Source organism: Enhydra lutris, unplaced genomic scaffold (genome assembly GCF_002288905.1).
Source record: "Enhydra lutris kenyoni isolate GAN:26980312 unplaced genomic scaffold, ASM228890v2 scaffoldscaffold9, whole genome shotgun sequence".
Classification (NCBI taxonomy): domain Eukaryota; kingdom Metazoa; phylum Chordata; class Mammalia; order Carnivora; family Mustelidae; genus Enhydra; species Enhydra lutris.
In genome coordinates this window covers 25,416,044-25,431,664 of record NW_019154093.1, presented here as the reverse complement: position 1 = coordinate 25,431,664, position 15,621 = coordinate 25,416,044, and the positions used below count along the sequence as shown (strand labels likewise).

Below are 15,621 nucleotides of genomic sequence, written 5' to 3'. Positions count from 1 at the left end.
TAGAAGTAGGGTGTAAAATCCTATCTTCCTGACTCTGAAGTTCATGGATAAATTGAATGAAGTAACTGTGCCAGAGTGGCTAACGTGGCTCAGTGAATCCTTTGTAGAAGGGGTATTTAAGTCTTCAAAGACATATAGGATTTTGCAGGGGCAAAGTCTTTACTTTAGATGTTAAGACATTATTTCATGGGGTTGTTAGGAAGGTCAAATGTGATATCTATGTAAGAGCTATTAAACCCCATGCACACATTGGGATTCTTGCTGTGTCCTAGCTCTGGGCAGCCATATTGGAAGTAAACACATTTGGGTCATCAGGGAGACTGGAGGCAGGAGAGTAGCTGGATCAGTATAAATCCATCTCAGCATCTAAGGAAGAGCCTTGCCTTTTATCCTTATTCCAGGTCAGCATACACTTTTCTGAGCTTTGTAGCTTTGCTAATATCCGCATATAGACCTAGTTCCTATGTGTACTTAGCAAGAAAGGCTAACCCCATCTCTGAATGAACTTTAAAGGCCTCCATAATCTATTATGTATCCTGGTTACACTGTTCTTATCAACAGTGGTGAAATATAATCTCTCTGACTCTCAATTCTTTGGCTGTGTCCTAATAATTATGTTAGAGGATTGTTTTGAGTTATATCAGTTGATGTATCCAGAGCTCCTGGCACAGAGTAGGTACCCAATGAATGCAAATTTACTCTCATCCTTATTTAAAAGAGGGGTCAAAAGAGGAAGGAGGTGATCCAGCTTGACCTGGAGTAGAGGAAACATAAGTCCTATTAGCTCTGGTAGCTGTAGATTACTAGAACTATCATGTCCACAAAAGGGGGCTGGGATTCTCTTCATGAAAGGTCTGTATCATGCCATGTTGCGAGTTTGTTTTTTAGTCTCTGATGGATCTGACAGCCCTTTCAAAATCCAACTGAAAAGATCAAAAGCAGACAGAGCTAAGAGTTTTAAGGTGGCCTATATTATTTTGGAGAATGAAATGTTTTCTCTTTAAGCACTTTCCAATAAGAAAGGCTATCCAAAGTTCTTTTTGACACCCATGAGTAGACTAGAGACAGGTGTCCCTTTGTCATGGAACCTGAGACTTTCCAAAGATGAGACACTCAGAACCGGTTCAGGATCTTGATACTGTGTGTCCCCAGCACCTAATAGTGTCCCGTACCCAGGAACTGTCCTACATGTTTGTGGAATTCCACTGCAGGCCCTGGACTTGGACACGGGAAACCCAGGCACCAGGACTAGAGGTGCCACTAATTTCTTCACTTCTACCTCAGAGTTGCTTTCAGTTCTGACAATCTTCTTTTTGTGAAGAAAGGGACTGGACTTTCCAGTTTTGAAGAATGAGCATTTGTCAAAGAAAACCCCTAGACCCAGAATATTGCCTGTTCACACCAGCCAACAGCAAGTGTTTTTCATGGCAGCCTGTTTCAAAGGTGGGAAACGCCTTCATAATAAATTTAGTTTTGTCTCATCTGGATTGTGTCCAGTATAAAAATCTGGACAAATATCGTAAACCAAAGAAAGTTTGCACACTTCTAAGACCAGTAGCAATTAATTACTTTAAATAGAAACCCTGTCACTTACAAGCAACATAAATATTTGTATTTTGAACCTCTAAGTAGTAGTTAGGTTGACCATTCTGGCCTTAAGAGATTTAAAAAAAAAAAAAAAGCAGTTAGTCATATTTTAACAGGGAATACATTTATAAAGAAAGAGAGGGTCAGGTCATGGAGTAAGAAAACATGAACCTAAAGACAGACAGACCTGAGTTCAAATCCCAGTGACCACCTGACTCATGTGGGAACCCTGGCCACAGCTCTTGGGGAAGTTCAGATACATTAATTCCTAATTGGACTCTCCATTTGAAATCAGAAGCCCCATGCCTTCCATCTGTATTTCTAACATCTGTCCGTATTGGTACCCTTTGCCAGCTTTGCCCTTTGGATGAGCTGCTTAAACTTTCCGAACCTCAGTCTGTCATTTGTAAAATGAGCAGGGCAGTAGAGTCTGTGCTGTAGGTAAGTTGTCGAAAGTACTGTCGTGGAGTTCTACTAGCTGCCTGATTGAAGCAGTGCGTCCGCATCTGGATTCTGCACTCACTCTTATTCTGTGGCTAGGTGTTTGTTTAATTATTACCCTCACAGATCCTGGACTCTGCTTATTTTAAGGTAACTACAGATCAGGTGAAGTAGAAAGCCGGGCAGCTTTGGGAAAGTCAGTCGAAGGCTTTGGTCTATAGGAGCCTGGGCAGCCTTTCCTTGATGCTCTGAGTTGGGTCCTGCAAAGTGTGGAGATTTCTTATTCACTTTCCTACCCCCACTCTTTCCCTGACACACGCCATGGCTTTCTAAAAAGCACTTTGAGAGTGGGAGGCTGTGTTTAATTTTGTGCAAACGTGAAGCTGGGGCTGAAGGGAGCAGGGTTCTGGGGCTGGGTCACTTTGGTAACACTTCCCACATGACTTTATCAATGGGTGGGCCGCAAAAACTTACCCTGTGTTTTTTTTACACCCCACCCCACAAACCACCCAACCTGCTCAAGTGTTAGTTTTTCAAAGCCCAAGAAGTTTCAAAGGCCTGAACCCAACACAGGGGCCTTTCTTCATGCTTTGATTTTCTGCCCATTAAGTGTTTGTCAGTGAGTTCGTATTTCGCCTCCTCTGCAACCTACACATCCCAAGAGGTCCCTCGAGGTATAGGAAGTTAATTGATCCTTGATTAAAAGAAGGAGAAGTGCTTTGAGTTGGGGTCTAGAATCACCAGATGGTATGTACACGCACACAAACACATACGCAGAGTTTGGTTTTGCTTTGCAGAAAGCTTGTAATTAGCTTTCATTATAGATAAATCTCAAGTCCAGGATATTGGCTTCAGAGTGTTGGTTAAATCAGATACTGAGCCCATGCGCGGTATGTGGTAAATATTCAGTGAATAATCACCTGTGCTATTGCCTTGACTCCTCCATGGAAAACATCTTTTTCTTCAAAGGCCATGAAATTTGCTGAGCTGTAGCTAATTTATCAATACTCACAGGGGCTTCCTTCTCTGTTTAAAACTCGCTGACTTTAGAAAGCACCCAGAAGTCCTAGTATCTCTGTTAAGTCAACTTTAATCCCTTTGAATCTTGGGGTGACTGAATGCATTCGTTGTTATGAGTTTTCTCCCATCAGCCCTTGGGCGGCTTGAAGGTTGGGACTTTCCTTAGCACAGTGGCGGGGTCAGTGCTGAGAACATAATAGGCATCCAGGTTCTTCAAACGACAGACATTCATGTGGGGTTCCTCAGCCCAGTTTGGGCACATAGCTGTTTAGTTAGTAAATGTTGGCTTCTATCATTGTGTCTGTGCTAGCTTTCCCTTTCTTCCTTTCGTTGTCTACTGGTGTGTCTCTTCCCCGCTCTGTAGCCAGATTTAAAATCATATTCTCGTAACAGCCATATGTTTGGGTAACTGCCTTATTGAAATCACTAAACTACATTGAGTTTCTTGAGTGTACTTAGTCCCTGGATCTGAAAATCCTCCCATTCACATAAGGGTTCCCTCAAGCCTTCCATCCTCTGTCGGCCATCTTTGGTGTTCCTGGTAGGGCAGTCTTTTGGGCCCTACATGTACTCTGTACATACATCAGTCTTCACATTTCGAAATATCTTAGTGCACTTGTTTTTGTAATTTTCTTAAAATACCATGAGCCTCTCGAGGGCAGGTTCTATGAGATTCACCTCTAGATCCCCAGGCACTAGCACTGGGAATTTTCTTGAAATGAAGGGATCGGGGACTATAGTAGTTGGCAGTAAAGATGGTGCCAATGTTGGAAATGGAGATCCTGCTGTCGAAAAGAATAGCCTTCTCCCTGTGTCCTGGAGAGACAAGGCATGGTGTTATGTTTCTTGAGGACTAGCTGCCCGGTTGAGAAAATGTTTATGCTTTTCCCATCAAATGAAGGCAATCTGAGGTTACTCTTTTCTGGAGCAAAGTCAAGGCTTGACTGGCACCCCCCCCCCCACAACACCGCCAGTCATACCACAAGTTTGTAGGGAAGACAGAAAAAGCCATTGGGTTTTCTAAATGCTATCTCCATGCCTTTCAAGAAAATAAACAGAACCCACTCAGATCCAGCTTCTTGTCTGTCTGTGGTCCTCATCCATATAATCAGAACCGGAAACTCCCCAAGCCTCAGGCAAAGGAGGAAGAGAAAGGATTTGGATTGCTCCCAGGCTAAGAGAAGCCAAAGGAACAGAGTAAACAGATTTTCTTCACTAGCCCTCTCTGTGGAATTGCCCCCCTACTTTGTCATTTTAACATCTGAGTGTCCATAGTGTGTGCCCCGATGTCGTGCTGACTTACCCAGTGCTGTTGCTCGGTTTCTTTTCACTAAAGCCACTTCCTGTGCTGATTTCCTTCCATTCCGTCTTCCCCTGCTAGATGGTAAGCTCCCTGAGGACAGGGTTTATGCCATCTCCATATTCGTTGTACTTTGGGTACACAGTGAAGACGGAATAAATGTCTGCTGAATGAATGAATGGATCCGTGTGCTGGCATATTCTGTCATCCCTGCCATCCCCACACTAGATCTCGTTCTTCCCATTGCACAGATGAGAAGGGCGTCGGGAAAGATGGGAAATAACTCGCTTAAGTAGCAGGGAGCCGAGTTGAGATCATTAACCCAGTTCTGTCTAACTCCACAGCTCTTTTATATGTGTTTTATTGTCCTTAGAAACATATGTTTTACAGGCCTATCATGTGAACACTATTAAAAATAGAAGCTGGGCTTGAGAGCATAGCACAAACGTAAGGCACTCGGGGGTCTGCTCCCTTCCTGAGTTTATTAGCAACGCATTGGCTCCCAGGCACCACGGAGGCTGCGGCCAGGCTCAGACGCGGAGCTCAACGTTTTATCATGACGTGTGGAACTTTAAAAGCGGACTATTAATATCATACTGCTGGCCTCTCGGCTACTTTTCATGGCCAACTTGGCCACAGTTCAAAACGTGGAATAGTAGAATGAAGATGGTTCGGGCCTATGTGATATTTTTTTTTCCCTCTCAGCCCTTCTACCTGCAAAGACCAGCTGCATACTCTTGTCAATTTCTGTGCCACAGCGTTTCCCAGCTGCCTCTCCTTGCCCACTTCCCTCCTTTGCAGAGACAGTCTCAAGAGCTAATGGTTACTGGCTTCCAGGGCCCCTCTGTGTTTACTTTGAGAAGGTCAGGCACAATGCTGTGGTGTGTCGCTGTTTCTTTCTTTTCAAAGCACCGGTATGAATTTGATAAAGTAAATTGTTGTTCTAGCAGGAAGCAGTTAGGGGTCACAAAATAAATAGCCGTAGAATTCAAATAAATCCGAAGAATAAAACCAAATAAATCCATGTGTGTATGCACAGTGATACATAAATACACTTTTTAGAAAGTGAGCATTTTTATCGCTGCTGGGCTGGACCAAAGTAATTGAAAAATTGTGGAGTTCATGGTACATTTCTTTTTTTTTTTTTTTAAAGAGGCGTTCTGGGGCTGCGAGCAACGTGACGTGAATTTAATTCCTTTTTGAGAAACATGGAAATGGAATTTTATCTTTTCAACAACCGCTTATCTTGGGATTTTTCAGCTAATGAAATTCACAGTTGGATGAAACCAATTTGCAAAGTTAAATTGGGGGATCCGGGCATTTGGGGGTAGACTAAGAGACTCTGAATGAGCTAAATATTCTTCGTCTCTGTTCTCTTCACTTGAAAATGAACGATGTGTGCTTAAATAATTTAACTTGACTTCTTCAGATTGTTGGAAGATTCAGTGCAAATATGGGTATAAAATGCCTTCCACATTGCTGGTGTTGCTGTTCCGTCAGTGCTGGCTATTAAGATACTTTTCTTGGTCTTCCTCAGTCCTCTAACATTTAGCGGCTCACCTTTGACTTTGTGAAGTAGCATGGCGGCTTGGTGTTGAACTTGGGTGGTAGGGGAAGAAGAGGTTTTCTAGTCGGAGAGAAGAGTATGAACAAAAACACAGTCTCTGTGTACTGTCTCCTTGGAGACCATGTCCAGGAATGCAGCCGACCGTGAGGCAAGAGAGAGGAGGTCCAGGTCACAGGGAACCCCCTGAGGTCATACTTAGGGACTTTATCTCGTCCTGTGCAATGGAGAGCCATCAAAGAGACTTAAGCAAGGCACTGATGTGCTTGTGGTCAGGAAGTGAACTGGTAGGTACATGTGACAGTCAGTGAAAACCAGGAGAGGGATGTGGAGGACATTGCAGTGAGCAGGCAAGAGATACTGTAGGCCTTCGCTTTTTGCTTCAGAGTTATGAAGAGCTTTTCCTGGCAGGTGATGGAATCCATTTGCCATGACCTTTAAGAGAATGGCATCTAAGCTAACACTGATAAACCCGCAGCAGCTGCCAGGGCGGCCTGGTGCTCCCGGATGCCCTTGGGCTCTGCTCCAGGGCTGTGGGCAGCAGGGCCCCACTCAGCTCACTTAGTCTTCTTAGTGACTCTTCAGTGGAAGAAAGAGGTTGAAAAGGGCCCCACTGAGCAGCTACTAAGTGCCAGGCACCATGCTAGGAGTTCTGAGGGCTTCATTCTCTTTGAGTCCCCACAACTCATTTGCAAGGAAACTGAGGCTCAGGAAAATGGAATTAGAACCAAAGGTCACATTGCTAGGAAGTGATGGATCTGAGATTCAAATTCAGGTTCTGTTACTCCAAGGCCTTCCCTGCTCCAAGCAGCAGAGCCCCGGGAGGAGCTTCTCCAAGAGGGTATGGTGACGACTAACACTCTTGACGAATGAGATGTCATTAGACTTGAGGCTCCATTGGTCAACATTACAAACTGGGCTTAAATTTTAGGAGGGTACTGTGGCACAGGGGGAAAGCTCCTGCCCTGGCTCTTCCACTGCCTCCCATAGTACCCCTGGATGCTCCTCTTGGGGCTGACCAGGAAGGAAAGTGCGTGCATGTACTGAACGCTCTCTGTGGCCCATACATATCGCTACAAATGCAAGGAATTACTGTCACTGTCAATGTTCTTATTTGGGGTGGTCTTTGCTGTCGGTCAGTGTTTCTTTGGCCTCCTTTCATTGATGTTTTCCCTTTCCCTCTCTCTCTCTTTTTTTTCTTCTGGTCCATATGGTGGTTCCATCTTGAGCAGCTGGCCTGCCCTTCCTCATCATTGAGACAAGCACCATCAAACCTTACCACCGAGGGTTTTACTGCAATGATGAGAGCATCAAGTATCCTCTGAAAACCGGTGAGACGATAAACGATGCCGTGCTCTGCGCTGTGGGGATCGTCATTGCCATCCTTGCGGTAAGCATCCGGGCCACTGTGCTCAAACCCACTCACTGCCCCTGGATCCTGTTTCAGAAAATCCAAGCCAGCGCAGTTGGCAGATCAAGTAGAATTTCATGTTATTAATATTGTTTATTTACATTATTACTATTACTTAAAGTATTTTCAGGGGCACCTGGGTAGCTCAGTTGGTTAAGCAGATGCCTTTGGGTCAGGTCATGATTCCAGGGTCCTGGGATCAAGTCCCACATTGGGCTCCTTGCAGGACTGCCCCTCTCCCAACTTGTGCTCTCTCTATCTCTAAAAAATAAAAGAAATCTTTTAAGAAAAGTATTTTCAAATACTAAATATATATGAATACACGAATATACCAGACGTATAATTTCTATGTGCATGTATATACTAAAAGTATCATGAAAGCACACAAAGCCCCCCGCCCTAAAATACTTTGCCTGCATGATCCTCACAACCATCTGGTGAAGTCTAGATACTGTTCTTTTTTTTTTTTTTTTTTTTAAGACTTTATTTATTTATTTGACAGACAGAGATCACAAGTAGGCAGAGAGGCAGGCAGAGAGAGGTGGGGGAAGCAGGCTCCCTGCTGAACAGAGAGCCAGATGTGGGGCTCGATCCCGGGACCCTGGGATCATGACCCGAGTTGAAGGCAGAGCCTTTAACCCACTGAGCCACCCAGGCGCCCCTCTAGATTCTGTTCTTATCTTTCTTCTACAAATTAAAATACTGAGGTCTGCAAGAGTAAAAATAATTTGCCCAAGTTCACTTGGAGTCGCAGAGTTAGGAATTGAACCCAGCTGCCCCTTAGCCCAGAGTCTGAGCTCTGAGCCATAACACTGAGCCCCAGAGAGAGGGGGATGCCATCAGATGTCACAGGCATTTTCTGGGCTCTGTTCACACCATGGCTGTGCTGCTGTAACAGTGGTCATGCCACTGATGTTCTCTGGCATATCATTCACTTCTCACACCCAGGGATGGTGGTGGAAAAGTGAAGATAAAATGGTACTTGGAATTGAGAGACCGAGGTTCTAGACCTGGCATTCTGCTAACAAGCCATACATCCTTAAAACCAGAGATGACCATCTTGCTTCACAGTATTATGATGAACAGTAAAAGAGGTCATGAATACTGAAATAGTTTGCAAACTCCCAATTGCAGAATAGGTTACTCAGGTGCAAGCATAAACATACAGGTCTTCCCTTAAAGGATGAAGTCCTCATTGAGGATGCAAAAATGAGCCACGGACTTTGGAACCAAGTCTAAAATTATTTAGAGCAACAGTCGCATCATGGAAATTGGGGTATGGCCTGACTTGGAAGGTCACCACCCTGTTTTAGACGTGTCCATTTAGGGCAGGGGTGAGGAGCGTAACTGATGGTAATCTGTCTCGGAATTTATGAGTCCTGCATTTTCACAACTGTCCATGACCCACCTCCAGAATTTTCTGCTGATCTCTGCCCTTGAACCCCAGCCACGTGGGCATAAGGGACAAGCGTCATGTCCACCAAGGTCATAAATTCTTCCTCTCAGTTCCTTGAGTCATGTTTATATTAGCCAGAACTTGGAAGCTTATCTTTGGCCTGTATTAGAAGCCAAGAAGGAAGGAAGCTAAAGTTAAGACTATTCTACATGAATTAAGTGCTAATATCCCCATTATACAAATGGAAAACTGGAAGCTCAGAGGGGTTAAATGATATGCTCATTGTCTATAGCAAATAAAATTGGGGGCTCAAGCCTATCCCTAGCTTTTTTCAACTCTGTTTCCATTTTGGAGACTTGACTTCACATTGTGAGTGGCTCTCCTTTCCAAATTAATTGCCCAAGGGATAGGCAGTTGGCTACTCTTGCCTGTTCTGGATCACATGCTGCTGATGGTACTGAACCACATTTCATGAAGTTTTTCTTTTGACTTCCCCACTCTGGGGGTTGGTTGTAAACTTTGAGACCCCTCTTTGTTTTTTAATAACATCGTAAACCAGGCACACAATCAACAGTTTGAAATTGGGAAAGGGGGATGGGGACTAGTAGAATTCTTTCCAACCTTTAAAATAAAAACAGTCCATTTGGCAACTCTAGAAGTTTCTTAAAGGTGGACTGAGGATCTTTGTGTTCAGAAACTGAGAGATACAAGATCTAATTTTACTGTTGCTCCCAACTGACAGTATGCGGTTGAGTTGCATGGCTTTCGTGGAAGAGAAGTTTGTCACGGCAGGCAAATAATTGTATGGTATCTTGTACTAAGGTTTGAACAGGTGTTTTTGACACTTGGAGGATTAGTTAACTGAGTGCTTCTAGAAAGCTGACTATAACCCAGGAGTGGTTAAGATAAGAGTAGCACGGGGACAGGGGTGTCATGAGCCCTTTGCTCTCTCTGCATGCAGTTAACATGGGCTTGCCTGGTGGGGCAGCTCCTGGGCCCAGTGCAGTGGACAGCAGCTCCCTTCAGAGGCTGTGGCACCCACTTCCATGTGAACCTGGTGAACCACCATTCTCTCCAGCCCTCATTTTCCTCATCTGTATTGAGTTTACTCATGGGAATGGCTGTGAGACTCAAACGCCATTATTCGTGGGAACGGACCTTGTAGTGCTGGGTTAGATGGACACGGTGCTAAATACGCTTCTCGAAGGGCTGGGCTTCTCGCCTGGGCTTCCTTCCTTAAGCAAAACTCCTGCTCAGCAGTCCTTTCCCCGCTGTTGGCCAAGACCAGCCCCTTCTTCCTCTTGAAAGGCCAGCATTTCTGAGAAAGATCTGCTTTAAGGAGTTTAGTTTGGCTTGCTTTTCTCCTCATGTCATGTTGGTGTTTTAATTAAAGTGCTCCTTGACCTCTCAGGTTTCCTTGAAACAGGCAGTCACGTGCTGTGGCCTTGGATCTAGGATGAGCAAGGGCATTGCTTCCTTATCCCGTAGGATGTCAGCAAAATAGGCTTGGACAGTGCTTTCCTATAGTTCCAAAGGGGTGAGGGGGTGGGGGAGGGAAGCAGGCAAGAAAATACCACAATAATTGGTGTCCTTTGTTAGGCGCTATTATGTGTCCTAGAAACCTATGAACCATGTTTAAGCATTTCACCCTTGCAGAAGCCCCAGTAGCTAGGTAATCTTCAAGGTTTCCCTTAGCCTAGGGGTTAAAGGTATGAGCATATCTGAACTCCTGCTGTGGAATGTGTAGCAAGTGAATTAACCCCTTTGAGCTTTAGTAGGCTCATCTGTGAAATGGAGATGATGTATGTAAAGTAATTCTGTGCTTGGCATCTATAGTATACTCAATAAATGTTAACTGTTCTATTGGCAAATGAGTAAACAGTCAAAAAGTGGTGAAGTGACTTGGCCAAGACCTCATGTCTAATAAAAACAGAGTCAGGAAAGGAGCTCCAGCCTTGGGAGCCATCCTGTGTCCCACTCTTGTAGTTAATTCACTAAAACCCAGATCTCTTGACTCCCTCCAGTGCTCTTTGCAAGAGGGCTTGACCTCCAGATCCAGCTACGTCCGCTTTTCAGTCGGAGGCGCATGTGAGTTCTGGGCGCATCATGAGGTCTGCTTACCTACTTACCTGCCATTAAGTACTTGAGTCCTCGTGGAAACAAGCAGAAGCAGAGACCTCAGAGGGAAAATGAGTAATTTACTTTAGTATGCTCAATTCTGGAAAACCTATATACGGCCTAAATTCAACAACAACAACAACACATTTTCCACTTTCCCATTACGACTGGCCCTAGAGCCTGGCTGGCTCCATCCCGGATCTGCTTCTGATCAGAGGGCGTGAATGACAGTCAGGGAGGGAGAGGGGGACCCAGGGCTGGAAATCTAATCATCCCACTTCTTGCTGGCCGGGCCTTCTCCTGCCGACCTCGAGTTTGTTTAAAACAACAAGAGAAGCCTTGGCTGATTTGGGTGCCCTCACTCCAGTGTGAGTGTCCCCACAGCAAAGGAGTGGGGGTCCAGTGTAAGACAGAGTGGGATGTGGACACGCAGGTCGTCAGCAATTATAGAGAAAGCAGACACCTTTCTATGGCAGGAGATATGGAAAAATCTAGTCGTTTTGACTGCTTTTTCAGATGCATCTCAGATTCTGGAATTATAGCATAATAGGAATTCTTTCCAAATCCACAAAGCAGTGGTTCCTATCCCTGCCTTGTAAAGGTTTAATGACTCTAGCAGCAGTGAGATTAGGAGCAAAACCAGTAAAGTATCACCCCCTACCTAGCCTCCTCTCAGTTTGCCTTACACTACACCGTGAAAGGCATTATGCGCGAAGATTTTAATACGGAAAAACTGCTCAGGATTCATTTCAAATAAACATGGGCTCTGTGCTTGCCTTGGTCAGACCCTGAAAGTGGTTTATATAGATTCTTAATATCTAGGAGTTGAAGCGTGGATGAGTCGTGGGTGCAGCCCCTCCTCCCTCTGGCCATATGAATTCTATTCCTCCTCAGAGATCCTGTTGAATGTGACTTCTGTAATAATATTGCTCACTAGAGAAATAGCTCAGACTTGGGCATCATCTGGTTTAGGTTCCCATCCTAACTTTTGTGCTTGTTCATTATCAGACCCCTTTGGGAAAGAACTATACCTTCCTTTTCTGTGGATTGGTGACAGTGGTTCTCCAACTCCATAGGGTTTTTCTGGAGGTCACATCAAGTGCCATTATGCATGCTGTCAGCGAGAATCATCCCTTTCATTTCCGTAGCATCCTGCAGTTAACAAAGTGCACATTTTGGGCACATTCCCTGATTTGCACCTGGTGGTGATCCTGGGAGGTGGACTGTGACAGCCAAGGCAACTGGGGATCAAGGATATTAAGTGACTTTCCCATAACTAATTAGTGGCAGGGCCAGACCGGGGGTCCTCTGATTCAAAAGCAAGGCTTTTTTTTCCTTCTTTTTTTTTTCCTCCCTAAATAATGGCCCCACTGCTGCCTGGTAAAGCCTGCCTGCCTGCCTTCCACAATTACTTCTCAAGCACCCCGAGGTAGCAGATGCTAGGGACCTGGTGGTGCACCTCTGCCCTAGTTGCATCTCAAGTAAATAGTACCTTCCATACTTCTGGCCTGGTCATGTGCTCTGTGTTCAGGTCTTGTCTCCCCAGCTAGATAATAGGTTCCTAGAAGGCCGAGACCAGGCTTTCCCTCTTGCCCGTGGTAGGAACTAAATCCACCCCAGGCAGACATCTCTCTCTCCAGGAAACATTCCTTGGTTGCCTCCTCCCCCACCTTCCAAAGGTCCCAGGCCAAAGTCTGGGCCAGCCTCGGACTTTGCAGTCACTGGGTGGAACTGTCCTGTGTGTTTACTTGTTTATTCTTCTGTTACTCTGCAAGCCACAGCAGGCAGGGACAGGGACTGGTCTGGTCTGGCTTTGAATTGCTCATGCAAGGCACAGACTGTGGTGCTTAAATCACAAGCGATACATTTTGGGCAGAAAATTTAAAAAAAAAAAAAAAAATTGGGCCAGGAGATGTCAAAGGACCTGTGCAGCAGGGAAAAGTATCCCATCTTCTTCCCTCAAATCTTAAATATGGTCCAGGATGCACATGGGAACATGCTCTGTAGGATGTGCAGATTTCTCGCTGTTACTCTGCAAGCCACAGCAGGCAGGGACAGGGACTGGTCTGGTCTGGCTTTGAATTGCTCATGCAAGGCACAGACTGTGGTGCTTAAATCACAAGCGATACATTTTGGGCAGAAAATTTAAAAAAAAAAAAAAAATTGGGCCAGGAGATGTCAAAGGACCTGTGCAGCAGGGAAAAGTATCCCATCTTCTTCCCTCAAATCTTAAATATGGTCCAGGATGCACATGGGAACATGCTCTGTAGGATGTGCAGATTTCTCGCTGGAGAGACAAGAAGAAGAGCTTAATACCTCCAAGACTTGTTTATTCAGGATCGGGCTTCAGTGTGCCTACATCTGGATTTCATTACTTCCTCCCCATGCCCCCAGCCCCCTTTATCTGAGAGAGCACTGCCAAGAAAACAAGGTTCCCCAAGATTGCCTCCTCATTAAAGGTTAGGCGCGTTTTCAACTCTGAAAACAGTGAAGCCGGGCTGGCCCAGCAGTGCCTTGGTAGGAGACCCGGTCCCCTGGTTTACAGTCCACGACATCTGTGCAATTACCAGGACCACCCACGGAGAGTGGCCCCATGAATCCTTCCACTGTGCGGGTCCTTGATCAGATGGCTACAGAGTTCTTCTGAGACCTTCTTATCCCTGAGGGGATGGTGGGAGGGGGCATCTATTTGCCATTTAACAAACACAGACGTTGGGATTAGGATTTAGTTTGTACACACACACACACACACACACACACACACACATACACACCTCTCCAGCCCCTGGAAGACGTGAGAGCTCCAGCAGTTCTCCCTAAGGTCTGTGTAGTTCTTAGGGGTTAATGACTACGTGGAAAATGTATCCAGCATGAAAGTGGTTTTTAATTTATCCATTTCAATTTTTTATTTTTTTTATTAATATATAATGTATTATTAGCCCCAGGGGTACAGGTCTGTGAATCACCAGGTTTACACGCTTCACAACACTCACCATAGCACATACCTTCCCCACAGTCCATAACCCAACCACCCTCTCCCTACCCGCCGCCTGACCCCACCACAACCCTCAGTTTGTTTTGTGAAATTAAGAGTCTCTTATGGTTTGTGTCCCTCCTGACCCCATCTTGTTTCATTTATTCCTTTCCTACCCCCCAAACCCCCCACGTTGCCTCTCAACTTCCTCATATCAGGGAGATCATATGATAATTGTCTTTCTCTGATTGACTTATTTCACTAAGCGTAATACCCTCTAGTTCCATCCATCTCGTCACAGATGGCAAGATTTCATGTCTTTTGATGGCTGCATAGTATTCCATTGTATATATACCACATCTTCTTTATCCATTCATTTGTTGATGGACATCTAGGTTCTTTCCATAGTTTGGCTACTGTGGACATTGCTGCAATAAACATTTGGGTGCACATGCCCCTTTGGATCACTACATTTGTATCTTTAGGGTATAATTTATCCATTTTAAGTGATAATGCTCTGGAGGCTAAGAAATCCATTCTGTGAGTCTGTGCATTAGGGCATGGGGTGGGAAATCTGATACCGTTTATAAGCGATCTAATGTTGGGGCGGAGGGGGGTAGACTAAGGCCTTATCTTAAATCCTCTTCAACAGTTAGGTGACATAGGTATTATTTACCCCTTTTTACAAATAAGGCAGGATAGGAGGCTTCCGAGGTAGAGGCCACTAGTGCAAGGTTACTCTCAGTTTAGTGAATGAGGGAGCAGAAATTAAAACCCCAATCTCTCTTGGCTTCAAAGCCCAGTGCTTGGACTGACATTTATTGAAGACCTGCTCTGTGCTAGGTACTATGCAGAGTGCTCTTTATTTCATGAGCTATAAAACTGTGTCATTTCTGGGCTTGCTTGGAGAGTTCAGTGTATGGAGGAGGTCTACATGACCACTGCGCAGATGATCGCCTAAGATCCTAAGACCAACGATGTGCAGTAGTATTTTGTATGAAGTGGCTTTGCAGAAGGCAGTGGCCGGCTGTAGGTGGATGCTTGGTGAGATTGCCCTTAGAGCAAGGAAGCATTGTGGTAGACACCTTGGCCTACAGCTGGTATTAAGACGCAGATATGAAACTAGGAGCTGGTGGTCTAAAGGGGAAGCCAGGCAAGGAGAAGACTGACTGCACTATTATTCTCAGGAAGACTGAGGAGTTGATCAGAGAACATGAGGAGAGCCAGAGTACTCTCTGCTGGTGGTGGGCCCCAGAGCCGAGAGCTTCAAGGACAAAGGAGACCAAAGGCAGTAGATGGTGTGAGGTATAAATAAAGTGTTGCTATGGGAATTCAGAGGAAGATGACTGAAGGTTATTTTCATTGCTGAAGACTTCATCATCATTGCCACCATCATCATCCATTGAGCACTAGTCCCACTTAATTATCACAATGACCCTGGAGCTCTTGGTACTGGTGTCATCCCCTTTTTACACGTAAGGGAACAAGAGTTACAGTGCTCAATCATCCAAGACCTTGAAGTTAAAAGCCAGAACTCTAACCCCATCTGTGAGTTGACACTAGAGGTCTACTTTGAAGGGCAGGTGGGACTTTCATCAGAGACGCTTCCAGGCTTCCAGGCAGAAGGGATTGCTTCAGGGATGAGAAGCTGAAACAATGGAGTATTTTCAGGAACTGTAAAGCAGACCTGTTCAGTTGGAAAAATAGAGTATCTGGGAGTAAGTAGATAGAGATAAAAGATAAAGAGAGCACAGCAAGATGGTGAAATGCCTTGAATGTCAAGGAGATTTTTACCCGAATTAATGGGCTG

At 45.1% G+C, this 15,621-nt stretch overlaps 1 protein-coding gene across 1 annotated transcript in view; it reads left to right on the top strand.

Annotated features, from left to right (window-relative positions):
- The window catches only part of LOC111143080 (phospholipid phosphatase 3), an 83,457-nt gene that overhangs the window by 33,755 nt on the left and 34,081 nt on the right, over window positions 1-15,621 (top strand). The window contains exon 2 of the mRNA XM_022496541.1: window positions 7,145-7,302. Within this exon, the coding sequence (XP_022352249.1) occupies window positions 7,145-7,302 (158 nt within the window). The remainder of the gene's footprint in view (window positions 1-7,144; window positions 7,303-15,621) is intronic.